We start from the raw sequence: 25735 nt of genomic DNA, 5'->3' as shown, positions 1-25735 counted from the left end.
AACGGCGGTGGCCGCGGGGCCGGTGTCAGGTGATCCGAACTGAGCGGCGCTGAGTCGCAGAGCGCGGCGGTGCCCTGGTCTGTGCGCGCAAGTGGCCGGAGTTGCATCCGCGCCTCGCTCGGGCTCGGCCTCTATGGATGAGACGAGCCCCTTGGTGTCTCCGGAGCGCGGGCCGGCCGCAGGGTATGGGGTGCCCGGAGGGGCCGTGCGCTCCCCGCCCTGCCCTGCCGCCCCCAGCGCCCCCTCCGCGCCGCCGCCCTGCCCCTCGCCGCCGGGCTCTCCCGCAGGTGGCCGCGACCGGGAGCGCCAGCCCCTCCTGGATCGGGGCGCGGGCGCAGAGCGTGGGGCGCGCGGGGCGGTGGGGTCGGCCGGAGCGGCGCAGGTTCAGGCTCCAGTCGGGTTGGGGGCAGCGGCTGCCGCGGCCCGCGGGGAGCGGGAGCCCCGGAATGAATTCCCCGACGACCCAGAATTCGCCGAGGTGGTGCGGCAGTCGGAGCTGGCGAGCGAGCGCGGCATCTACCCGGAGCGCATCTACCAGGGCTCTAGCGGCAGCTATTTCGTCAAGGACCCGCAAGGGGTGAGAGGATTAGGGCTGGGGTGTGTGTGTGGAGACTATTCAGCCCAGGGTGTGGGGGAGCGAGGGGGTCTGGGTGCCCGAAATGTGGTTACTTGATCTTGGCAAGTGGTCGCCCTGCCTTGTACTAAGATACCAGGGGCCGGGGAGTCTCAGCTAGGAACTCGCTAGCTGGCCTTTGACTGACTTTACAAGGGTCATAATAATGTATGTGAAGTGCTCTGAACACTTGAAAGCGCTAAACAAGTTTAAGAATTAGTATCATAGGTAAGGTTAAGAAGATGATGGTAGGATCGTGTGTATGCCTTTGCCACATCCTTGACCAGTTCTCTGAAGTGTAGGGTGGTCTTTCTTTGTTACAAGACACTCCTGCCTGCTAGTAAAGGTAAAGGGACCCCTGACCATTAGGTCCAGTCGTGACCGACTCTGGGGTTGCGGCGCTCATCTCGCTTTATTGGCCGAGGGAGCTGGCGTTTGTCCGCAGATAGCTTCCAGGTCATGTGGCCAGCATGACTAAGCCGCTTCTGGCGAACCAGAGCGGTGCACGGAAACGAACACCGTTTACCTTCCCGCTGGAGCGGTACCTATTTATCTACTTGCACTTTGATGTGCTTTCAAACTGCTAGGTTGGCAGGAGCAGGGACCGAGCAACGGGAGCTCACCCCGTCGCGGGGATTCGAACCGCCGACCTTCTGATCGGAAAGTCCTAGGCTCTGTGGTTTAACCCACAGCACCACCCGCGTCCCCCTGCCTGCTAGTAGGTGCCCTCTAATCTCTAGCTCCTTACCTTTCCTCAGTTCTGCTATTGCTTGCACTCTCCCTTTCCCCCTTCTCTGGAGTAGATGTGGCCAAAGGACAGTGCTCAGTATAACCCATAAAGTACAGCTGATCTGTCAGCTGTGCCCTTCTCCCCTAGGAGGAACAGCCAAGTGTAGGCCTTATTCTTAAACAGAACCAGTTTTATTATTGTAAATATAATATAAACAGGTATGATCTTGCTCTTTAGCATCTCACAGTTCCAATGTTTGTTTCATAGTGTTGCTGTCAGTGTAATACTGTGGTTATTGGGGAATAAAACAAAAAATAAAGCTAGAAGCTTTAGGCCTTCTTGCCCAATGAGGAGGCACAGTACTGCTTGACATGTTGAGGTGTTTTGTTGTAATTGGGTAAAATTATCTTGGACTTGGAGTGTATCGGTTGGCTGAGGCCAGCATAGCCTTGTCCAGTTAAAGGCTTTAGTAGCTGGTATTCTGGTGTCAGTTGCTGTCCTGGATTTTTAGTTCTGTTCAGTTGTCTGGGTAGGGAAGGATACCTGTTGTTTGTTGCCCATTCTTGGCATTTAGTTTGGCCTTATCTTCATAATATGTTTCTTTAGTTGGATCTGTCTCTTTCTGATCTTGAATAAGGAGGCAGGTGGCCTGACTGCCCTAGGCGGTATTACTGGAGGCAGTATTACTGGCACAGGATTCTTCTTAGTAAACTTCTAGAGCATGGGCAGGCATACTAAGGCCCGGGGGCTGGATCCGGCCCAATCGCCTTCTAAATCCGGCCCACAGACGGTCCGGGAATCAGCATGTTTTTACATGAGTAGAATGTGTGCTTTTATTTAAAATGCATCTCTGGGTTATTTGTGGGGCATAGAAATTTGTTCATTCCCCCCTCCCAAAATATAGTTCGGCCCCCCACAAGGTCTGAGGGACAGTGGACCGGCCCCCTCTTGAAAAAGTTTGCTGACCCCTGCTAGAGTATACCATACAGTTCTTGTACTTGGGGGCATATGGATAGGAATTAGATTGACATAGATACTTTGGTAACAATATCTTTAGTGTGGCAAGGGGTGCTAACTTAAATAAAATATTGTGGGGGGTGTAAGCTCTGCCCCACATAATTGATCACATGACACGACACCCCCCCCATTTGAATGGCAATGCCCATCAATTTTGGGGAGCCCTGGCCCCTCAAATATTTTATTGGGGGGGGGGCAAAGGTACCCTAGGAGTTGGCTCCTATGAATGTGGTTGGACATTGTAAACTCCCTGCTGATTTCCCCAGTGTTCAGATGGGTTTGGAGCAAGGGTTATATGGTATTGTTTTGTTAGTGTGAGTGTGCAGTTTAACCAAAACTTACTCAACTAATACTGCTTCCAGCTTGCGGCTCCACTTTACAAGTGGCTCAAGAAACCTAGCTCATTTGAATATGACCCCATTACAGGGAGAACTGAACAAATTCACTTGAAGTTCTTGTGTGCTTGCTGATGCAACAGCTGTATGCTTGTAAGGCAGATAGTCCCTTTTGCAGAGAATGACGGTTGGTGTCTGGGAGCAGCTCATGGACGTAGTCAAGGGGGGGGCAGGGAGGGGCAGCTGCCTTCCCTAAATTAAAAAAAAAATTAATAAAAATACATAGTTAACTGAGGTTCTGCCCCACCCCCAAATCCTAGCTATGCCCATGGAGCAGCTGATCAGCTTCCCTTCCTGATTGTGTGCTTCCTGAACTTTTTGACCTTTTGGATAAAACTGGCATTGAAATTTCTGTTTTTTAAGCTCATCTCTGCATTTTAAGCATCTGTAGGAGCTGGTTGAGATATCAAGATGGTGGGGGCTTTATTTTGGGAGAAAAACTGAAAGAACTATACATTCCTAATTTGTAGAAGAATATTCAGACTGGCCTCTTTCAAATTTCAGGTTATGTACTCTACCCGTTGCCCTTTGCTATGAAGAATTCCAGGTCACCACTGCTAATATTTACCCAGTCTACTTTCTAATCTTTGAATACCATATGTTGCTTTGGGTATTCCCCCATTAGCAGACATCAATGACTGTTTATCTAGTGACTTAATTCTTCCCGTTTGAAACCCAGATTTGTCAAGAGGGTATAAAAAATTCTATAAAGAATGGTAGATCAACTACTTTGTGCCTATTTTAGATGGCAAACTCCTTGAAACAAGATTTTCTTTCTTGTTGCACTATAAAATGGCATGCCTGCTAGTAGCAGTGCTATGTAAATAGTGGAATTAAGGGCACAATAATGGGTTTTAAATGTGTTAAACCTTCCATGCAGTAAACATACTTGGGCTGTCCTGGGAAACACTGATATTCATGTCATTGGAAGTTTTTAAAAATCAGATTGAGTCCTTTTATTCAGTTTGTTAATTCTAGTAATGGAGAGGTAAGATTGCCTGCAACTCATACCTCATCGTGGCCTGAGGTCCTCATCAGATGAGTTAGGTAGGTGTGGGGTTGTGCATGGTGTACAATGAAATCTGATCTTTTCTTGTTTTGTATCAGACATTTCTGTTACTGCTGTTACCAGCATGTGTATTTTTTTAACAACTACTGTTGTTTTTTCCAAACAGATTTGGGCAAGCATGTATTGAATGAAAGCAAGATGTATGCATTCATGCTTGACCATGCCTTAAGAGAGGAGATCCGTTAGATTCAATAGCATTACCCTTTTTAAGTTCTAGCCCATTATTTTCTTGTTTGCTCCACTCCCTTGCCTGCTTCTAGGAAGGGAAGACTGCTTCTATCATGGTTTGAGTGAGATCCAGCTTCTGAGCCCTATTCCCTTGCCTTAGGATTTCCATGGGAGCTGCCACTTGGTATGACACTTGATAAGAACATGAAAAAGGCAGGGAACATTGTCTGAATAATCATGGATATATACGGGCACCATGTCATTTCTGTTCCTGTACTAGAATTGAGTGCAATTTTATCTTCCATAAGCCATCTTGAGAGCCTCTCAGACTATAAAGCAGGCTATAAGTATTGTAAATGAATAAATCTAAGCAGAGAATAATCCTGAGGCTTTGCTTTCTCCTCTGGCTTGCTATATCACTGTACTTACAAGGAATTGGGCATATCTGTCTTGTGTTGGGATCTGTGGGCTGAGTTCTTGAATAACTGATCCTACTATATAAATGGATTAGCATGAGCTATGGTTCCGGTCAGCTGCAATGTATTCTTCATGCCTATGTGAGGACTGACTGTGTGCATGGCCATGTGGCTCTCCTTGTGACCCGTCATAACTAACCAGATTAATTTAGCTTCCTCTTTCTGAGTTGCATGTGTTGATTGTATGAAAAGCATGACTTATTTGCTGGCCATGTCAGTTTTTGTTATAGTGATCCAGCTTCTTCTTCCTGTCTGGTTTGGGTTTTGGATTCACTTCCCTTTTAGCTGAGTTTGTGGGAGATTCCGCCGGGATGAGTCAGCCTGGTCTTTGTGCTGCTGCCCTAGGTGGATGGAAGGCAAATGGATCGATACAGCGCTACTTCCTTCAGTTTTGTTTGTTCATTAGAAAGGAGCCATTTCAGCCAGAGCTTTGTGGGGGAGGCTATGGTTTCTGGGTTAGTTGCTGCCAATTAGACCTGACCTCTTTATATGTGTGTATGTGTGTGCCATTGGTAGATGGTTGGATATAACTGTTGTATGTGTGACTGGAGATACGCTGTTGACCCTGCCTTTCTGCTAACTGTGGTGGCAACTCTGTGTCCTCTCCACCTCATGGTTTAAAAAGTCATCTCTTGGTACATGGCTGGGAGAGAAAATTATCTAACATCTAGCATGGAACTGACCAGCTAGAAGACATGGCTTCCTTAGCAGTGCAGCTGCCTAGAGAGGGAAAGTGAGAGCAGCCAGCATACATGATAATCAGGGGTATCAGGAAAGAGGAATTTTGATTCTGGTAGATTGCCAGGGTTTCCCCACCCAGGTAAACAGACATGTTTAATGGCATCTTCCAAAGCATAGGCCTGGCCCAGCTCTATGTGGCATTGGTATATCTAGTATCCAGGAGCCTGGCTGGCTTATTACATATTACATTTTTTTCTGGTTTCTATGCCAGCCACAATGCTCCCATTCTTTTTAACTCTTAGCTCCCCTTTACTAAGAGCCTTGAATGTATTTGGTATATCTAGAATTGTGTGCTGAAGCTCCAACTTTCTGTTACTATACAATCCAGAACTTAGGAAAAAAACCATGCCAATTTTGCTTTTGCGTTGCATGTGTTTCGTGTGCACATCTGTCCTTTTTTTTGGTCACAAATTCGAAGGTTCTGATGACAGAGCTGTATGAGTGAAAAGGCCGTGGGTGGGAAGGAGCTTGCTGACTGAAGGAACCCTACTCCTTATATTTGATTTTCAAACTTTTAGTAGAAATACCCGTTGTATCTTCAGAGGCTTCACCTGCAGTCGTGAGGCCTAGTATGTTCTGTTAAAAAACAAATGCTCATAAATCTTTGCAATGAAGCATCTTCTGTAGAAGGTAGCCTCCTATGTTGACTTATGTCATGCAGTTTCAGCTACCCAGAGTCCAGGACCTGTTGGTGGCGCATTCGTGGAATAGGCCAGGCTATAGTGTAGGCAGGAAATGGCCTCGTGCTTGTAAGTAATAAGTAATCAACTAGTGCCCCATCTAGTGGTTGCATGCATGCATCTGCTCCTTCCTTAGTTCCCTAGGCTGGAACTAGACATATCAAAGAAACGTTTCACGCATTGCAAACTTTGTATGAGAAATCGGGTTAGCAAAAACAGAACTCCACAGCGCCATCTGGTGTCACAGTGTTAGAATGCATAAACAAAGCATAAGTGTTTTTTCTTTGCCAATGTAGCTGAGTCCCCAGAAGCTGCTCCAGAGTTCTCAGTGTGGACCTTTCCTAAGCTGTGTGCCTGTCGCTTTGGTAACCTTGTATGGAATGCTAGTATGGGCTGATGGGTGTTGTAGTCCAACATCTTAGAGGGCCACAGATTCTCTTGTCTGTGGAGCACAGTCTACCAGGCTTACAAAGTATCAGGAGGGGCGGGAAGAGTCTTTGGTAACATGTGGCACTCTGTACACTTTACTTCCTTTCCGGAGTTCCCCAGATCTTTGTCTCCTGACTGAGCGTCATCCTGCTAGAGTCATCCTGAGATGAGAAGCGGCAGCTGCTTGACTTGTCTGCATCTCACTGTTGTAAAAAATGACATGGCAATCTTTCTCTGAGGCCCATGGGTGGGACTCTATAGAGCAGGGGTGTCAAACTCAAATTCATTGGGGGCCGCATCAGCAGTTTGGTCACCCTCAAAGGGCCGGTTGTATCTATAGGACTCAATATGCGCTCAATATAAAAACAAGTGGAGGTTTCCTGAATGCATGTAAAGTGGAGGTTTCCTGTGTAGAACGGCCGGCGCCGCTAGAGGGCAGACGTTCTCTGGCTTGTAGGCTGCAGCGCATGCGCTGAAGAGGCGGCTTTCTTGTGTAAAAAAAAAAGCGAGAATAAAAGGTGAAGGCTGGCGGTCGGCGGCGGCTACACGGGCCACATGAAGAGGTCTGGCGGGCCGGATTCGGCCCGCGGGCCTTGTGTTTGACACCCGTGCTATAGAGAACCCAAAAGGACTTGTAGTTGGAAAGGCTGGATATTTGTGCCACAGTAACTTCTCTGTGCGCTCCCTAGCTAAAGAGAGCCCTGACAATGAGGTTGAGTGGGCTTAGAAGGCGGGGTGGGGTGGGGTGGGGGAGTAAGTTTTAGAAGGGAACCAGAACTCAAAAGGTTTGAAACATTGCTTTACGGTGGAAGGCCCCATTCCCCCGCTGCCAACGCAGCAGCTAATTGTAGCTCTCAGCATACAATTTAAAGCACTGGGACTATGTGGACAGGGAAGTGAAACCTCCTAGTAAATTTCCCAACTAGAGATGCCATAAACTTCGTTATACCTACCTAACCAGTGAGGTGTAGCCGATCAATCCCAGGAGGTGGAACTGATCAGTCTGCTTATTTAGGTCATTGTGCACCTGGATTATAGAATCGGAGAACTGTAGAGCTGGAAGGGACCCCCAGGATCAACTAGTTCAACCCCCTGCAATGCAGGAATCTTAGCTAAAGTGTCTATGACAGATGGCCATCCAACCTCTGCTTAAAAGCCTCCAAAGAAGGAGAGTCTACTACCTCTCATGGGAATCTGTTCCACTGTTGAACAACTCTTACTGTCAGAAGATTCTTCCTGAGGTTTAGTCAGAATCTCCTGACTTGTAACTTGAATTCATTAGTTCGAATTCTCGCCTCTGGAGCAGGCAAAAACAAGGTTGCTCCATCTTCCATGTGGCAGCCCTTTAGATATTGGAAGATGGCCATCATATGTCCTCTCAGTCTCCTCTTTTCCAGGCTAAAGAGATTAATTTTACCAGTTTTTAATTTTGGAATTATTTGATTAAGACAGGGTAGGGAACCTGTAGCCTTCTATATGTTGTTGAACTCCAACTCCCATCATTCCTGATCACTGGCCATGCTGGCTGAGGCTGATAAGAGTTGGGTCCAACAACCCCTGCAGGGTCACAGATTTCCCCACTGCAGTTAAGAACTGTTGTCTTAGGTAATATGTTTGTTCAGAGAATGCGCACTCAGCTTGGCTGCCTGAACTCCTGGGAGTGAAAAATGAGAACTATTGGTTGAAGGTCTGCTCTTGAAAAGTGGGGCACCAGGTCCCTTTGTGACGGATGTGTATGTTTTAACTGGAAGCATTCTTGTAAAAGTGTAGCTCTTAGCAAAGAAGACCTCTAACCCCTTCTCTTTCTACAATATTGATCTGTTTGGCAAGAGCCTGGTACTTTGCCATATGTTGTGGGGGTTGGCTGCCCTTGCCTTGCCCAGCTTGAATTAACCAACTTCCCATTTCTGTCCATCTCAGAAAATCATCGGCGTATTCAAACCCAAGAATGAGGAACCTTATGGGCAGCTGAACCCTAAGTGGACAAAGTGGCTGCAGAAACTGTGCTGCCCCTGTTGTTTCGGAAGGGACTGCCTTGTTCTTAACCAGGGATACTTATCTGAGGCTGGTGCTAGCCTTGTTGACCAGAAGCTGGAACTGAACATTGTTCCCCGCACAAAGGTGAGCCTGGGACAGAGGAGGAAGCCGACAGTAGGATTTAATAGTGGATAGGATGCCTGGATAGAGACCTGTGTGTTTTTGTGTGCCTACTTCCTAAATAATAAAATCATGCCTTTCATCCAGCCCCCACTTCTGTCTCTTATCTTAATAGTTTTGTCCCCCACTTCTGTCTCTTATCTTAATAGTTTGTTCCTATATATCTATTGATATTTCTCACTCCTAGCCCAGTGAGGACTTCTGGCTTTGGATTAGAAGCAGGGAGAACAGCAATTGAGGGAAGAAGCAAGTGGGAGTAGTCCCGGAATTATTATATTCCATTCATTCATTCTTTTAAAAAAAATGCCCTTTGCCAAGTGTGGTGACTTGCTGGTTTTTGCATTAATTTGGTTAATTTGGTTACTGCATTCTTGAGTTAGATCTCCATATTTGAGTTTTGGGATAGGAACTACATGTAGAATTAGTTAGAAGAACGTGACTACAGATGAAGAAAAGTTGTAACCATAAGCATGGAATGTTTATATTACTTTTAAAGTACTATCTACTTTTCTTTACTTTTTAACAAAGCTGCTAGAAGGTATAGGGTTTTACTCTCCCCACCCTATTGTAATTTTTCAGGTTAATAAATTATGCTCAGAATTTGAGATGTGTAGGTTTTGTTTTTTGTTTTTAATAAAGTAGTCAGACCTGGATATGCCTAGATTTTTTACCATGTTCTGTAAATAGCAGAGTGTGGCATTTATGGATTATGCTTTTTAAAAGTCATCTCTTTTCCATGCCCACAGGTGGTGTACTTGGCCAGTGAAACATTTAACTACAGCGCCATCGACCGAGTGAAGTCCAGGGGCAAACGCCTGGCCCTGGAGAAAGTGCCAAAAGTGGGGCAGAGGTTTCACCGAATTGGGCTTCCTCCAAAGGTAGTTGAGGTTTAAGGTGCCCAGAAATGTTTTGCGCCACTGAGCCAGGCCTTGTTCCCTTAACCCACCTGCCTCTTGCTCTCAGGTGGGCTCCTTCCAGCTCTTTGTGGAAGGCTACAAGGATGCAGATTACTGGCTACGGCGCTTTGAGGCTGAGCCCCTCCCAGAGAATACGAACCGCCAATTGCTGCTGCAGTTTGAGAGGCTGGTGGTGCTGGACTACATCATTCGCAATACGGGTAGGTTCTGCGCCAGCTCTTGGCCCTTAGGGTGGGAGCACTGCCGACTGAGGAATCTGATGGGAGAGGTATTACTTGTTGGGAAGCCCTGTGAAGAGGGAAGTGTATTTTGCTCTGCTATTCTGAATGTACCCCTTGCTCAATGCACCTGTTCCCTGGTATGCTACTTCAGAAACTCCTTGGCCCTCTGATGTCCCACAATGTTGTCAATAGGTACCGTCGTAAGAAAATGAAATGACAATCATTCTCCAATTTGTTTTTGAAGAAGTATGCAACATGATACAGTCCTGGAGATCTCATCAATTACTATTTATAGTAATTGGGGAAATTTCTACACAGTGCTTCTGTGTTCTGCACACATATATCTGCACACATATACTTGCACATGTTTATATTCATGTTTCAATAATTTATATTCTATTGTCATTTGGGTTCCTGTGACCTTGTCTCCTTGTCATTTATATTTGGGGACTTCCTCCTGTATTTGAGGGAAATAATAGGAAACTGCCTTTTACTAAGTCAGATGGTTGGTCCACCTTAACTCAGTATACTCTACTTTGATTGTTCAAAAGCCTTTTCCAGCCCTATCTGTAGATGTCAGGGACTCAGCCTGGAAATTCCTACATATGGAGCATGTGCTCTTCCACTAACCTAGCGCCCTACATTGCTGCATGCTGCAGCTCCTTGGCTCTTGAGGCAAAACAATGTGTCTAAGACATGATGGATAGCCTTCAAGTGATTTATGTGGAGTTTCCAACCTGGAGCCCTGCTGTAGTCTTACTGTCCTAAAATTCTCGTAGTGTTGGGATACTCTTACCTGAAGGCTGTACAGCGTCTTCCCAAGCCTAGGATGCAGGCTCTCCAGCTTCCACTTCCCCTGAAGGAAGGATAGTAGGGGATTGCCTTGCTGTTTTGTATGGGAAATTCTTCTGTGGCTTGACAAACCATGAGCAGCAATGACAAGGCTGGGATAAGGTTGCCTCCTCCAAATAATAGGGGACGAATGACTGAAAGATTGTAAGATGCCAGATTACATAGTCTAATGATGTGTCTTCTCCCCCCACTGCCACTTTTTAATACTACAATGTGGATCTTGCTATCTGTGATGAGATTTCTCTGTCTTATCAATGTGTTTTCCTTCTTCCACAGACCGGGGAAATGACAACTGGCTTATCAAGTATGACTGTCCTCTGGACAGCACAAGCGTGCGGGTGAGTAGGGCCCTTGCTGCTCTGATGGTTACTCTTGGGGATCTATCTTGTGTTCTACAGCAGCAGGCAGTATGGGACTAGAAGGAATTGGTATGCAGCATTGAGGAAGGGCCACATTTAAGGGAATGTCTCTAATCAGGTGCCGTAATTGCTGAACACATCTTAGGCACAGGTAGACTAGGTGACAACTTGCTGCTTGTGGAGTGACAGCCCTTAGTTCTGAGTGATATAGAAAGTTGGTCTTCAGTGTATAGCCTGGCACCAAGACATGGGAGAGTCCAGAAGTTGCTGAGCCCTTTCCAGTGAGTGCCAGAAAAGAGAAAGCTGGCATCATGGCTCTAGCAAGCTTGCAGAGGGGCAAAATTGGGAGGGAGAAGGTAGCGTCAAAGGAGTGCTAGACTCGCTTTGCCCATTAGCAATGCATGGACTCCCTTTGGGCCTTGGGGGGGGGGAGAAGGGGGGGCACAGAGGATTTGAGAACTTTTGGTAGTATAAGCAGTGCCCATTGTGTTGCTTTTGGGATGCTGAAAACGAGGACAAAGAGGAGCTGCAGAATGGAAGAGACAAATGGCTTCAAAACTTAGTTTGGGAAGGTACAAAGGGGATTAAGTGGTTGCACAGGGTGGGAAGGGGAATCTGTAGAGGGTTAATGTGGGAAGAGAAGTGGAGTTGCGGTTGGTAAACAGTGAGCAGTGGGGCAGAGCACCCCGTGTGTGTGTGTGTGTGTGTGTGTGGACGAACATTTTAGATATTGTTTTACTCTTGTTATTATATTTGGTTTTAAACATTTTCCTGTAAAAAGTAACAAATACAACAGTACCCTTTTCTGGTTCAACATTCTTCCCTCTCTGTAGGACTCAGAATGGGTAGTGGTGAAGGAGCCTATAATTAAACTGGCTGCCATTGACAATGGCCTGGCTTTCCCTCTCAAGCATCCAGATTCTTGGAGAGCATGTAAGTAGCCCCAAGCACGAGAACCCAAGCAGATTCCCCGTCAGCAAGTGTTTCTGGCTGGTCCAGGGTGCTCTTTAAGGGCTGACTGCCTTGTGTTTCCATGTGGAGTCCAGGATGTTCAGGGCCTCCAGTGCTAAGATGGAGTCATCTTCTGTGTCCTTTATGGGATGTTGCCCTCGTAACAAGCCTGCTAACATTTGCTTTTTGTTTCTCCCCACCTCTCCAAAGACCCTTTCTACTGGGCATGGCTGCCCCAGGCCAAGGTGCCCTTTTCCCAGGAGATCAAGGATCTGATACTGCCAAAGATTTCAGACCCTAATTTTATCAAGGATTTAGAAGAAGACCTCTATGAACTCTTCAAGGTAACCACAGGCACCGGGGCAAGTACACCTGCGATTCTATTCATTCTGCTCATGAGCAAATAATTTGTGTGGATGCTGTGGGAGGGTAACTGCACCTATTCCTCTCCATAAGAACAGAAGACAAGAAGAGATTTGTACGCAGCACCCACCCTAACTGTGTCTGTCTATCTGTTGCTCTCTCTTTTGTAGAAAGATCCAGGCTTTGACAGGGGCCAGTTCCACAAGCAGATTGCCGTCATGCGTGGCCAGGTATGCTCCTTGCTCCCACTGGAGGAATGGGATCTGTGCTGGGCACTGGGCTGTCTTGGCCTCCCTTTCCAATTGGGTTCCTGCTGACTCCGGGCACTCAAGTTCCCCCCCCCTTCTCTTCCTAGATCCTGAATTTGACCCAGGCCTTGAAAGATGGGAAGAGCCCCCTTCACCTGGTCCAGATGCCCCCTGTAATTGTAGAGACAGCTCGCTCCCACCAGCGCTCTGCCAGTGAGTCGTACACGCAAAGCTTCCAGAGCCGCAAGCCCTTCTTTTCCTGGTGGTAGCAGAGGCCTCTGCGACTCATCGAGGAACCCGAGTTATCACTTGACAGCGGGCAGCCAATCCTCCAGACTGAGGCCGCTGTGCTGCTGCCAGTGGGAGATGTAAGCAGGCGCTACCAGCCAGCCTCAACTCTGCACATTCCCAGCAGGAAGGGAGGCCCTTCCTTAGACCTGACTGCTCCCCACCCTCTTGCTGCGGGCTGGAAATGCCCGCCCGCTCCCCAGCCTGAGCATGGCAGCATCTCCCAGCAGGTGCCTGCATGCAGCATCCTTTGGTTGCAAGCCGTCCCTCTAATGTCCACCTGGGTGGAGAACACCCCAGGGTCCTCTGCCTGGGAAGGCTGGCGATGAAGGGGGATGATCTGAGTTGGATAGAAGTGCTCCTGCTGTGTGCAACTCCCAGCCTTGATATTCCTTCCTCCTTCCCTGCACCCTGTTTTCTCCTGCAGCGGAGGGGGAGGACCCTGCTCCACTAGGCTTGCTCTGTTATCCGTGGTCCCACAGAGCTCCCCCTAGTGCTGTAGGCACCAGTCATGTCTTGGGGCCATCCATAAGGAGCACAGCTGCCACCGACTGCTCCTGGGAGGATGCAAGTTGGGATAGAGAGGAAAGAAGAACTTAAGGGTCGGACTACAGTCTGTTGGTGCAGCTTTTGTCTGCCTGGGGTAATATTAGCAGGTAGGTCCTGCAAGAGTATAACTGCTGTGCTTCCTTCCCTTCCTTCTGCAAGGGAGTAAATGCCTCAAATAGTAGATTTTAACATTGGTTTTAAATAATTGAACCCAAGTGAACACACTTGTTCTCCATGTAGTGCCGGTGCAACTGAGAGGATGACTATATCCTCGCACTGTTAGCCTTGGGCTAGTATTTCACACCCATCTAGTCTGATCCCTAGAGGAAGTAATAGCTGTGCCTCTTCTCTGCCGATGCTGGGGTGAGCAGGAGGCAGAAAAGAGGCCACTGCCAGAGACAGAATCCTCCCTTGGGCTGCGTTTGGGCATTGACAATCGGGAGGGGGGAGGAGGTTCTCTGGGTGGGGTTGCCTGCTGCCATGGGGGAAATGTCCTCACTGCATCCTCATAAGGGGAAGCACTCACATTAGGATCACTACCATACCGAGGCCCTTTACACCCCGTGTGCAATGGAATGGTACAGTGAATGCTGCTTTCCTGAAAGCTACTGTGCTAAATCCCTGGCATCAAGTTTCCCTCTGAAATTGTCCATATAAGTGTCCTGATTTCTCCTTGGGTGTTGCTGATTTGGCTGCCACCCAGGCCTGCGAGGAGAAGCCTTGCATCGAGTCCAGCTTCTCTGCTGTTCAGAGCAGTCGCCTGGTACCCTGTATGTGGGGGGGTCTGCCTCTTTCTCACTTGGGGGGACACTTCCCTGCTGTATGCCTGAGGTGCCAGGCTGAAGCTGATGTACTTGATGCCAGGCATGGGTTCTTTTCCTTTTTGCCAGCCTGAACTGAAATGTATCGTTCTTATGCACTGTAGAAATGTATGTAATATATTTAAATCAATGCAAGTATCTTCATAACAGGTCTGCAGTTGCAGAGCCAGTCTCTTGCGTGGTTTTTTTTGTGTCTGCTTGTGTTAATGGGAACTGAATTTTCTCCCTGCTCTCCTCATTGCAATAGTGCTGCTGCTTGCAATTGTGTCTTGGCTCACACTTGCTCTCTACTTCCCCTGCAGTATGAATATTCCCCACTAGGTGAAGCTTACACTGCATACATCACTGGAAAGTCCTTCCTTGTGTCTGACTTTTTTGTATTGCAAAGCATGGGATGGGAAGCTGGCCCGAACCCATGGGGTGGGGAAGCTGTGGCCTGCCTGCCTGATGTTCCAGGCTATAAATTCCACTATCCCCAGTTACTGGCCATGCTAGGTGGGGCTGACTGGAGTTAAGAGTCTAAAAACATCTGAAGGGCCGCATATTCTCTACCCCTTTACCACCTGCAGAAAAACCTTCCTGATCCTTTTATAGCCTTTAGGAGAAAGAATCATGCATTTCATCCTGTTAGCTTGGATGGCCCTGGCTTGAAGTGATATTTAACACAACATATACCCTTTCATCGCCTTAATGTTAGTATTCACTTCTATTTTGGTAATATAAAATCTGTACAGTTGAAAGAAAAAACAAGTTGCCCAACTTCTTCACCAAGTATGACGCTGATTGTGCACAAGACCTTCTTCTTGCCTTGAGAGAGCTATTATAGCTAGGCACCCAAATGGGCAGACTTCAGGTTGTTCAACAGGGGTATGTGAGTAAATATAGGCAGAAGACTGTTTAAACATAATGCAGCCTTAGTTCCTGTTCTCTTTGGAATTACCAGGACTGTGTATGTCCCCACACTCCATCTCATAACTTTTTCGAACACTTAGTTTTTCAAAGGACTGACCTCCTGTATAATAGCAGTATGGGAACTACTCCCCAGTCAACATGATCACACCTACAGAGTGAAAGAGCATTATACTTGCCCTGCCCCATGATTATTCTTTGTATAGGATGGAGTGACCACCCTCACAACTAGGTGGGCGAAGAGAACTTATGAAGACAGCTAGTCTTGCAGAAAGTGAGACTTTCTAAGGCTGTCACTGTAGACTGTGCTTTTGGTGCAAACCCAGACCCTTAATAATTCATTCCTCAACCCCAACACTTGACTCGCCTCAGATTTAGAAGAGGCAGTTGACACACTGGCATATTGAGGAAATCCACTTCAAGATGTGACTCCACCTGATCTTAAAAGGCAGCTAGACAAACTCATGAGGGACAGCCCTGACTCCAGCTACTTACATGAAGGTGCCATATAGTTTTCATGCAGCTGGGGCAGCCTGCCTCCAAATACAAATTACTGAGTGGGAGCCAACAAGAAAGCTGTTACCTTCATGCAGCCTCCTTGTGGACTTCTCAGAAGCATCTGATTATGCAAAACACAGTGCTGAACTAGAGACATTGGTGCAATTTAAGCAATTACTACTTGCATTCACAAAGCGCTTTCATAGAGGGGACTGTATAATAAGCTTTATTAAATATGACCAGGTACATTCAGTCTGTAGTGTTTGTGCTTTGTCATAGCCGGATGTGGTCAAGTCTGAGAACTAGAACAGGTAGTGCTTGAAAGAGGAGGGTTGGTTTCAAGTTTCTCCACCATTTTTGCCAGTGTGAAGCACAGAGGATATTATACGAAAACATTTTACTATGAGAGAAGTGCATCTTCCATACGAACCCCCCTTGGGTTCAGGCTACTCCTGTTCCGTACAGTGACATTTAACTACAACTGTTGCCATCAGGTTCAGTTGCTCACCGGCGGAGCTGGTGCAGGTAGTCTGCAGTTCCCATTCCACTTTTTTTCTTCCTGTAGTGGGAAGCAGTGTAGTGGCTGGTTTGATCAGCTGCATCTATCTCCTTATTGCTGTTGCTGCAGCCATCAACATCAGCACATGATGTGGTGCGGTCTTCAATCCTATAGGAGAACAAAGGCACCCATTAAGAAATGGAGTGGTATGTTATCTCTTCTAGAGAAGTAAGCAATATGTACAGGCAATAAGAAGAGAATTGCTATGATGTCTTTCTACAAGTAAAGGAGGAAAGAATTTACAGGTGTGGCTACTCTTGCACTTGAAAGTTCTCTTGCTAGTTTGTGAGAAGCACACTTGCTCTCCTTTTCCTCTAGATCAGCAGTAGCAAAACTGACGTGCCCAATTCTCAGCCCCAGCCATATGAGCAACGATCGGAGGTGATGAAAGCTATAGTCTAGCAACATCTGGTTGGCCACAGGTTCCCAAACTCTGCTGATCTAGCTGTCTTTTTATCCACGTTTAAAAAATTTAAAATTCTGTTCAAAGGGAGAATAAATTGTGTGAACTGTACAAATAATGCAAATGAATTACATTTACATGTTTACTTGCTCTGCATACATAAATTCTGCTTCTGTTAATGATGAGCAGAGGGCAGGAACTAGAGAAAGCTTTGCCCCTCTGGTTTCTAAAACTGTATATTACCCACATACTTTTGCATCTATATTTTCAGCTGTAACAGCTACAACTTACATAAGCTGAAAGCTGAGGTTGGTATGAGGCTAAACTCTGTACCTGTCAGCAGATTCTGTTTACATGCTATGCCCGAGTACAATACAAAGCACATTTGCTCCAGTTTTGAACACACTGCAATATAGCCAATGAACACAGTTTTAAGCAAAGGATGCTCTAAGCCGTGGTTTTATTAAGAGGCCACTGTTGATGACATATGGCCATAACTATTTTACATCTGCACAACAGCATTAGGAGCAGGTAACACCAGTTGCTTAGGAAGAGCTCTGAGGCTGAGGCTGAATTCACACTATAAAGTGGAATCATAGTGCTTTAAATGTAAACAGTCATGTCTTCCCCCCAAAAAATTATAGGAACTACACTTTACTAAGGATGCTGAGAATTGTAAGGAAGTCCCTGTGTCCCCCCCAGAGCAGTTTAACAAGCAATCCCTTGTCACAGGGAACTCCTGAAAACTATGATTCTGTAAAGGGAACAGGGACCTCTAACAACTCTCAGCATCCTTAAACTACAACTCCCAGAATTCTTTGGTGGAAAGAATTTTAATAGGTGGAAAGAATTTTAATATTTAATAGGGCTTTATGGTGTGAATGTGACCTGACCTGAAGTACAGCAGCTGGTCAAAAGTATACAAACCAGCAATTTATAGAATACATCTGTAAAGGTGGGTAGGTAGGAAGTTACTGGTTTTAGGTAGAGATATTCTGCTTACTACAGGAGTTGAGAACCTGAAGTCCTCCAGATGTTGCTGAAGAAAACCCGTTATCTCTTACCATTAGCCATGCAAGCTAAGACAAATGGAAGTTAAGACTCCAATGAGATTTGAAGGGCCATCGCTGCCCTACAACCTGCTGTTGGAGAAACAGCAGGGGAGAGGGGATCTTTGTGGTTTTATTGTTAGATGGTGAGTGCAAGAGCTGTAGAAGCAGGGCGGCATGAACACGGAGACCATACCGTAAGCGGCTGAAGTGTTGAAGCTCTAGGAGTCTGGTGGCACCACTCATTTCTGAAGGAGGTCTCAGGTGTGATCTCAGCCTCAGCTTTCTCTGCCTCCTTCGGAGCTGTTGCAAGGCGTGAGCAATGCACCGGCTCCCTGCACATTCCCAGACCAGCTGGGCCCTCTCCTCGGCTTGGGCATCCCCACTGCTGTGGAAGAGGCGGCGCAACTGCAACAGCCCCACCCCCTGAAAGATGTTGGCAGATGCTCTCTTGCGAGTGCAGGCTTTGGGGGTCTGATGCTGTGGCAAGTCACAGGCAATAGAGGCTGGGGTTCCCATGATGCTAGGGTCCCTCCACTCTGTAGCTGAAGGTGGTTCTGTGAAAGAGAGAGGAAACAGGGTGAAACAGCAGAATGACTAATCCTGCCAGCCACTGCTATTCCCCTGCCACCCTCAACTTCACCTATGCCAGCCTAGCACCTATGCCTGCCTAGACACAACCTTTCCACAGCCATGCCTCAAGGCATCCATCCTTTTTGCCAACCCAACTTATCTGCCGCCACCTCCTACAGAACAAAACTGGTTCCTTCCCCACTGAAGGAATTGGGATTCCTATTCTGCAGCTGACTCCTGGCCCTTGGGGGATGTGTTAGGCCATCAGAAAGAGAGCACTTCCATTTTTCTAAGCAAGCCTCTGAGCTCCCCCAACACCATCCAGATGGTGGTTTAATTCTCTGGCAGCAGACTATTAAGCCAGGCCTCTGCTTGCTCAGTACAGGTGTGCTCAAGTTGGGAGGAGCTACATACCAGAAAACAGCTCCAGGCTAAAAGCCGGTTTGCATGCACGGAAGCTGGGACGAGTGCCAGGGTGGGGCCATATGGGGCAACAGCTCACATTCTTGCACTCAAGCAGAAGGGCTGGCATTTGTCTTCTCTCAGCAGCCTCCCATGCCTTGATGTCTCTTATGGTAGAGAAAGCCTAGGGACAGCAGTTAATTCCCAAAGAGAGCCTGATGACCCACATGCCCAAATATGAGCTACAGGTTAACTCTGGAAAGCTTAGACGATGCAAGCTAACCCGGCAGTGTCCACTCCTCACAGCTGGAGCCTCGCTTGCCAGCTTGCCAGATGATCCCAATGAATCATGGTGTTCAAGCCATGAGATGGGCACGCGGGAGCCGAAGAGACGAGCCAATACGTCAGTTCCCGGGAGCTAAGGGTGCACTTTTATATCGCTCCGAAAATGGCATTATACATACGCAGCATGCATATTTGTCCCTCAGCCCGGTTGCTGTGCAGGAACCGATATTGGGACTGGATGGAAAGAGAGAGCTGATGTTGACTTGAACCACGGGGAGACGCAAAATTGAATCTCCGTGCTCAGCAAAGAGATAACTGTGTGACAACGGGCCAGGGTCTCAGCCTATGCTACCTTACCGGGATGTTGGGAGGATAACTCCCAAGTATGCACCCCTCAGCTCGTTTGCATTACAGTATTATTATGCCCAAATAATAATTCACGCGGGGCCCTGGGAGATCTAGGGCAAGTTACACTGTCCATCTAACCTTCCCCACGGAGTCGTTCTGAACTTCTTCGAGCAAAAGCATGATGTCAAGGGAACAAAAAGGAGCCCAGCAAAAAATTATTCTGGTTTGTGCTGCCCGAGATACTGGCAAGGATTGTTCCCTCTCCAGCCGAGCGAGGAACCACGTCCCTTCCCCCACTCGGGGGAATCTGGCATTTTACAGCAACAGATCGAGGCCGGTGCCCAGACCTGAGTGGATTCGGGCTCCTCGGACAGGTAAGTCACAGACCTGGCGGCTGCTGTCGTCCTTGAGGCCACGGGTCTCTCGAAGGCTCCTGGAGACCCGCCAGGGCGGGCGGTTCCCCTGCTCTCGCCTTGCCTCTCCCCAAGCCGATTCCCGTCATTCGCAGGCTCACGCGGCGAAGATTCCTTTGTCCATTGAAGAGCGCAGGCAACCTGCATCTCAGCCAATCGGCTTCATCTGCCTCTTAACTCCAAGGTTCTAAATCCGAACTCAGAAGATAACCAAGGCAGCCAATCGGGTGGGGGGGAGGCGGGGCTCCGCTGTCCCCGCTGGTAACGCGTGGCAGGCGGCTTCTTGACGTCATTGGGAAGGGCGTTAGCCTGCAAGGAGAAAGAGGGGCGTTGCTTTTTCCTGCTGTGGTTGACTGACAGGGACGGCGGGGTGTGTTTGTGTGTTTTGTCCACAGGCATAGAGGCGTCTGCCTTTCCTATTCCAGCAAAGAGTTAATTGGCCCTCTGAGAAACCCGATCGTGCCATGTCACCGGCGTGGAGGCTTAATCTTCATCCTATCCTCTCCCCAGCCCCACTTTATTTTCTGCTTGTTTTCCTTCAGTGGCTCGCGCCGAATTCTCTCTTTGCAAATAAAGGGTCAGGACGGAGTATCTGGTTCTGGCAGGTCAGGGAGTGGAGGTCCGCAGGGGAGCGAAGCACGATCGGCCTCCCTGACAGCAACCTGAAAAATAGGATTTGCTGCTGGAAAGGATCGCTAGCCTGACCCCGTAACGTTTGGCTTCTTAGACCACTTCGGCAACCTGCTCGCCTTTGCCTGTCAGGGCAATTACGGGCCTGCCTGGCAAGGCAGCAGCAGGCGAGAAAGGGTTTGGAGCGTGCCCATGGGTGTAGCCAGGATTTTTGTTGGGGGTGGGGTAGAACCTAAGTTAGCTAGGTATTTTTATTGATTGGGGGGGGGGGGAGCTGCTCCTCCCTGCCCCCCTCCCCGCTACGCCCGGGAACGTGCCTATTCCGCTCTACTGAGCCACGCAAAGTAGTCGCAGCCAGACACGTGCTAAGGGTCGACGTGGAGGGAAGGCTCAAGCTCCCCAGCCAGCTCCTGCCGCGTGCCAGGAAGCCAGAACCCTCAGGCATGAATTTTTGCCGCCGTGTTCCCTGGGAAGTATGTAGAAAGATGCCATGAGATTTGACTTGCCCTTTGATCCCCAAGAAGACGCACAATGAGATGTAATTTTGCAAACTTGCCATAGAGAAAAAAGGGATCAGGGTTAAATGAATGCCCTATTTTCATTTAGACCTCTGCACCCCTTTCCAGGGACAGTCGCATCCACTCAGGATACAATGTCACATGGGAAAATTGCACAAGTGTGTATCTTGCTGTAGTTCCAAGCTGAAAAATGCGTCAGCACAAGCAAGAGCTTCCAAATGTGCAATAGTGGAAAAAGACATATTTAAATGAATTTTTTAAAAAACAAATAACTGAGTGCAATGTAAACTTTTTCCTGGAGAATACCATGTGAGAAGTGGTGCCGTGAAACTTAAAATCCTGCGTGTCACACAGAAATCATTGCCTGCAGCATCATATGAAAGTCAAGAGACCCACTAAGATCAAAATTAGAGTGATTTCAATAATGGATCCTTTATATGTGAGTTGACAACCTTCCTTTTGGAACATTCAACCCTGCTAGAGGACGAGCTGGTTTGAACCTGTTTAGGAGGTCTTGACTTATTGATTCATTCACGTACGACATATCTTGGTCACCTATTCATCCTGTCCTCTGGGCAGCTCACAGCAGTTTTAAAATAAAGCCATGTCTCTAAAGACAGAGAGTGAAGTTTACAGACACAGGCACCAGATAAGGAAACAGCTTATCCATTTAAAGCCTCCTCAGTTTTTTATTTTTATATTCACAAGTTAAATCAGAAGTGTGGAAAGAAATACAACTGTTTTTTCCCCCTAGTCTCATCTGCCTCTTTAGAACATAGAAAGAAAACTGACCTGAGTTCTGACATCCAAGATAAGAGCAGGCTGGAGTTTGTTTGCACCATCTAGTGGTGCTGGCCAGGATCTGGGCTACTAGGAGAGTCAATACAATGCAGAGTTTTGAGGCTGTGTATGTGCCATACACTTCAAGCACTTTACCCCCTTCTGAATCCTGGGAACTGTGGCTGAGAATGGGAAGTAAGGATCCTGAGAATTGTAGCTCTGTGAGGGACAAACTATAGTTCCCAATCACCTTATGGGGGGATGGGGACGGAAATGTGCTTTAAATGTATGGTGTGCTTTAAATGCATGGTGCCTATGCAGCCAATGTGCCCAAACCCATCTCCTGCAAGGGAGAGGCAAAACTCTGTGCCTGCAGGGCCCACATGCTGAGGCAACCTTTCTGCTTAGGAAGAACTGTTGGCTGAAGCAGTACATAGTGTGTAGCTGAGGAAACTGTGATGCTAAAGCAGCCAGTTTTAATGGGTGTTTTGAGAGCTCTCGGCTTGGGACTGCAGGGGCGTGAAGGAGAGAGGAGTGAGGAGTTAGCAGAAGGATGGAGAAAGAGAACCACCCAGAGAAGAGGAGGGGCAAGGGGGGAATAGGGAGGGACAGAGCCGGGAAACTGAGAGGCCCCTGCACAGGAAAGTCCATTGAGCTGCAGATGTTTGGCAGCTGCAGACAGAGGAAGTGCCTGAGAGGGGGGTGAAGTTCGCTGGGCTCCAGAAGGCAGAACTGGACGGGACAGAAGCGCCTGGAGGCCGCAGTCTTGCAGCATGGCTCTTCCACCACCTCCATCCTCCCCTCCACCGCCTTGCCCGCAGTCGAGAGAGACTCTGAGTCTGAACAGGCCCTTCTTGAGAAGTCTGCTGGGAGTGCTGCGCATTGCCCAGCTGCTGACGGGGGCTGTCTGCTGGGTGACTTTAGCAGCGCACAAGTATGAAGGAGCCACCTACTTTGCGGTCTTTGCAGCAGTTCTGTTGTGGTTGCTCACCTTGGCGCTCTTTGGGCTCAGCCTGCTGGGCCGCTGGTCTCTGGTGCCGGTGCTGGGGACCCGCTGGCTTATGACGAACCTAATGCACGATCTGTTGCTTGGGGTTATTCTCTCTGCAGCTGCTGCAGGCATCCTGAGCCAGAAGACACAGAGTTTCAACTACTGCAGCCTGCCAGGCTACTTTTTGCCCTGCAGTTACAAAGCCTACCTGACTGCTGCCGTCTTTGCAGGTATCACTGCCTTCTTTTACCTAATTTCAGGACTCTACTGCCTGGTACGACATTTCCAGGGGCACAAGGATATCTGAGAGATGCAAGAAGGTAGGCTGATGGGCAGGGATGGACAGACCCTTCTTCAACCAGACGGACAAGCCTTGTCCACATACAGTCCCCACAGACTGCTCCTTGTTCCAGATTCATCGTTGCCTTCCTGATGGAGAGAAAAAACTTCAATAGACTTTATTGGGAGAGGGGGAGTAATCCCCTATGTCCATGGTACTGATGGATGCTCTATACCCTTCATCAACGGATGGATGCATGCTTTCATGACCCAGAAGCTAGAAATGGTGTATCCTTCAGATTAAACGTGGGAGCCAGATTGTGGGTTTCCCCGTTTCTTTTCTTCCTTCCCTTGGCAGGTGGGTCTCTGTGGGTCTAGAAAGGTTTGGCCTGGTCTATGATTCCAGAATATGTGGTTGACATAAGGTGCTCTGGAAGCCCTTGATCATTCAGTGTTATTCATAATCCTTATAGGAGCAGATTTAATTTAGTTTGTAGTGTTTGTCCATATGTTTTTATGCCATATACATAAGATCTCATCCTCTCACATTTAATTAATGTTTAGTAATACTGAATATCCACCCTTTAGGGTGCTCTGTTGGTATATTATTATTATCCCATTTCAGAAGTTATATAAGCATAAGCTTAGGAACCACCCCAAAAGCTTCCATTACATTCTTTTCTTCCTCCATAGCATTCTGTTTTTAATCAGATATTTATAAATGATGGTTCTTAGTAACCTTTTTATTTTAGATATGACCCTGATGTGGACATTGTGACATTTATAGCATAGCATAACTCCAGTAACCAGTTTTTACTTTTTAAAAATGGATGTGTTGAGGCTCATGTCTTTTGGATATTTGCACTCCCTAACCTGTATTTCCTAAATGTGGGGCATTGGCTTTGCTGATTAAAGCAAGAGGCACATTCTCCTTGCTTTTGCTCAGATGAAGTTTCTTTGTTCTTACTATTAGATATGTAAGCTAAATCCTGCACCAACAATGGGATCCAAAGCTGAGCTCATGAGTCCATTTCTGAGCCCTGGCAATCCCTAGCTCAAATTACACACACTGTGCCCATAAATGTCACTCTTGTAACTTCCTGAATTAATTAATGCTTCACTTCCTTGAAATATTGCCTCGTATTTGAGGAAGCCACCCCACAAGCCAATTGGTCATAAATAATAGGAAACATTGGAGAGTTCTGCAACAGGTTATGTAGTGATGGAACAAAAGAGGCCAGAGAGCAGGGCCCTCTCACAGAAATTGGAGTGAGGTGCTGGTCATCATCTGAGGCCAGGATTGGAATCCAGGTGGATCATAGATGTGAATCTACCCAGTGTGGCTCTATATGAGGTTGGGGCCAAACCTTGATATTTGGTATCTTTAGGAGGCAAGTAGTTGGATATTAGTTCTGTGATCTGCAAAGACTTCCTAAAGATACCCAAATTCAGGTTCCTACTGAAGAATACTAATAGTGTGTGTGTGAGAGAGAGCTACCGGATTCCAGACTGTTCTTAGCCCCTTTTATGGCAGGGTCTGTATTCTCCTGTTCCCATCGTATTCCAGAGAAGGAGGCATATTTTATTCTGCATGAAACATCAAGATAAATCCTACCCTGGATGGGAGAAAGAATTGAAAGAGAACTCCAGGGTAAAAATTTGCAGACAGGCACTGCAGCTGAATGGTCGACAGTGGAGGAAATGTAATTACTGCAAAAGCTGGCTCTGGGCCGGAAAAGGGGAGGAAAATATTCCTATGGCAACTGTGAAGAGAAACAGTTACGTCACATGGAAGACTTCTAACAGGGTCAGGGTGCAGAGTGCCCGAATTCCCCGTGCCTTACAGGGAAACAGGATCCAGTGCTGTCGGGTACTACTCCCGCATATCTCATGACTTTACATGAAATATAAGAATGTGACAGCACTAACCATACAAACCTTGGAACTAGGATCAACCCCCAGTTGTTACCATGTAAACTGAAGGCTTCATCACGCTCACGGATTGTCACACATTGGATTTCACCACCACTGGATTTCTGTCTCTGAAATATAGAAGTGCCTTGCATAAGAGACCCCTGCACCCCTTTGACTTCTACTGTTTGTCTAATTGTGCTAAACTCCCAGAGCAGCTACCACAGCTATCTTTTGCTAAGATGCTACATCTAATGTGCCTATATATCCCTACCTTTTTTCAAATGGTAGGAATAGGATCATTCTTGTTGGAACCTCTTTTCCCTGTGATAAATGGACCCTATTCCAGCAACACCAAATGAGGAAGCCCACTTCAACCATGCTTAAGAAATCATATCTCAGAGTGGACCGCGGGAGTTTCCAAAAAACCATAGGATTCCAAACTCTGAACATTCCTAACTTTCTTCCTTCTCTTCTACATGTAATAAAAACCTTGCTCCCCAGCTGTTTTCATCTTCATTATTGTACTTTGCCAAGGGTATTTACTGAACATTTATTTGCTTGCACAGAGATTACACAGAGGTTATACATTTCCAAATTTGTTTGTAGGAAGGTCACGACAATGAGCATCCTATCTGTTTTGGTTGCATGGAAATTATGTGTGGTATTCAATGAAGTTTTATGCGGAGTAGACCCATTGGAATTAATGGACCTACTTTTCCATGTTCATTAATTTTATTGGGTCTACTCTGAGTAAAACTTAAATAACACCATATATGTATTCTCATCAGTCATCATCTCACACTTTTTAATGCATTTTCCTGTTGCTTTCCTAGCCATAGAAGTTTTGTTTTTTTAAAGTGAATTTGTTGTGCCAGGTCCCTTTAATTACACAAACCTAAATTTATGGTGTGTATTTTTCTCCAAAATAGTGAGACCAATGCTTTATCTAGCTCAGCATTCAATCTGACAAAAGTGGCTAATGAATACCATAGGGACATTCATAAACAAAGCATAACTGTGATATCCATCACCTATTTTATGGCTCCCTGCAGCATCAGAATAGAAAAGATCCCCTGTATCTTCCCCCTTTTCCTATTCTCTCTCTCTGGATTTGAAGGTTGTAGGTTTTTCTCCTGGGCC

The 25735-nt window shown here is 47.1% G+C and overlaps 3 protein-coding genes across 4 annotated transcripts; 2 read left to right on the top strand and 1 right to left on the bottom strand.

Annotated features, from left to right (window-relative positions):
• Positions 1-14209, top strand: PI4K2A (phosphatidylinositol 4-kinase type 2 alpha). Of its 2 annotated transcripts, none has more exons than XM_028730558.2 (9): positions 1-577; positions 8239-8439; positions 9222-9353; positions 9439-9592; positions 10742-10803; positions 11658-11757; positions 11986-12137; positions 12309-12368; positions 12494-14209. In XM_028730558.2, the coding sequence occupies exons 1-9, from the start codon at positions 134-136 to the stop codon at positions 12653-12655; spliced, it is 1467 nt and encodes a 488-aa protein (XP_028586391.1). In that variant the 5' UTR covers positions 1-133; the 3' UTR covers positions 12656-14209. The 2 variants fall into 2 exon arrangements, with proteins under 2 accessions (XP_028586391.1, XP_028586393.1); XM_028730560.2 differs by having other exon boundaries at positions 3-577; positions 11986-12119.
• A 1452-nt stretch (positions 14210-15661) lies between these two features.
• On the bottom strand, positions 15662-19682 carry AVPI1 (arginine vasopressin induced 1). Its single transcript, XM_028730563.2, has 3 exons — positions 19458-19682; positions 17659-18019; positions 15662-16118 (listed from the first exon to the last, which is right to left on the bottom strand). Exons 1-3 carry the CDS (start codon positions 19570-19572, stop codon positions 15956-15958), a joined length of 639 nt encoding a protein of 212 aa, XP_028586396.1. The 5' UTR covers positions 19573-19682; the 3' UTR covers positions 15662-15955.
• A 2343-nt stretch (positions 19683-22025) lies between these two features.
• Positions 22026-25095, top strand: MARVELD1 (MARVEL domain containing 1). The gene has a single exon (XM_028730567.2). The coding sequence runs from the start codon at positions 22185-22187 to the stop codon at positions 22707-22709; it is 525 nt and encodes a 174-aa protein (XP_028586400.2). The 5' UTR covers positions 22026-22184; the 3' UTR covers positions 22710-25095.
• Positions 25096-25735: the final 640 nt, after the last annotated feature.

The sequence above is a fragment of the Podarcis muralis genome, chromosome 6 (assembly GCF_964188315.1).
Source record: "Podarcis muralis chromosome 6, rPodMur119.hap1.1, whole genome shotgun sequence".
Taxonomy (NCBI): domain Eukaryota; kingdom Metazoa; phylum Chordata; class Lepidosauria; order Squamata; family Lacertidae; genus Podarcis; species Podarcis muralis.
This window is presented reverse-complemented; position numbering and strand designations above follow the sequence as displayed.

Coding starts and splice junctions, on each gene's coding strand:
- PI4K2A (XM_028730558.2), top strand. CDS start 134: ATGGATGAGACGAGCCCCTTGGTGTCTCCGGAGCGCGGGCCGGCCGCA. Junction 578..8,238: donor TCGTCAAGGACCCGCAAGGG/GTGAGAGGATTA, acceptor TGTCCATCTCAG/AAAATCATCGGCGTATTCAA. Junction 9,354..9,438: donor GAATTGGGCTTCCTCCAAAG/GTAGTTGAGGTT, acceptor TCTTGCTCTCAG/GTGGGCTCCTTCCAGCTCTT.
- AVPI1 (XM_028730563.2), bottom strand. CDS start 19,572: ATGACGGGAATCGGCTTGGGGAGAGGCAAGGCGAGAGCAGGGGAACCG. Junction 18,020..19,457: donor AGGACGACAGCAGCCGCCAG/GTCTGTGACTTA, acceptor TCTCTTTCACAG/AACCACCTTCAGCTACAGAG. Junction 16,119..17,658: donor CAACACTTCAGCCGCTTACG/GTATGGTCTCCG, acceptor GTTCTCCTATAG/GATTGAAGACCGCACCACAT.
- MARVELD1 (XM_028730567.2), top strand. CDS start 22,185: ATGGCTCTTCCACCACCTCCATCCTCCCCTCCACCGCCTTGCCCGCAG.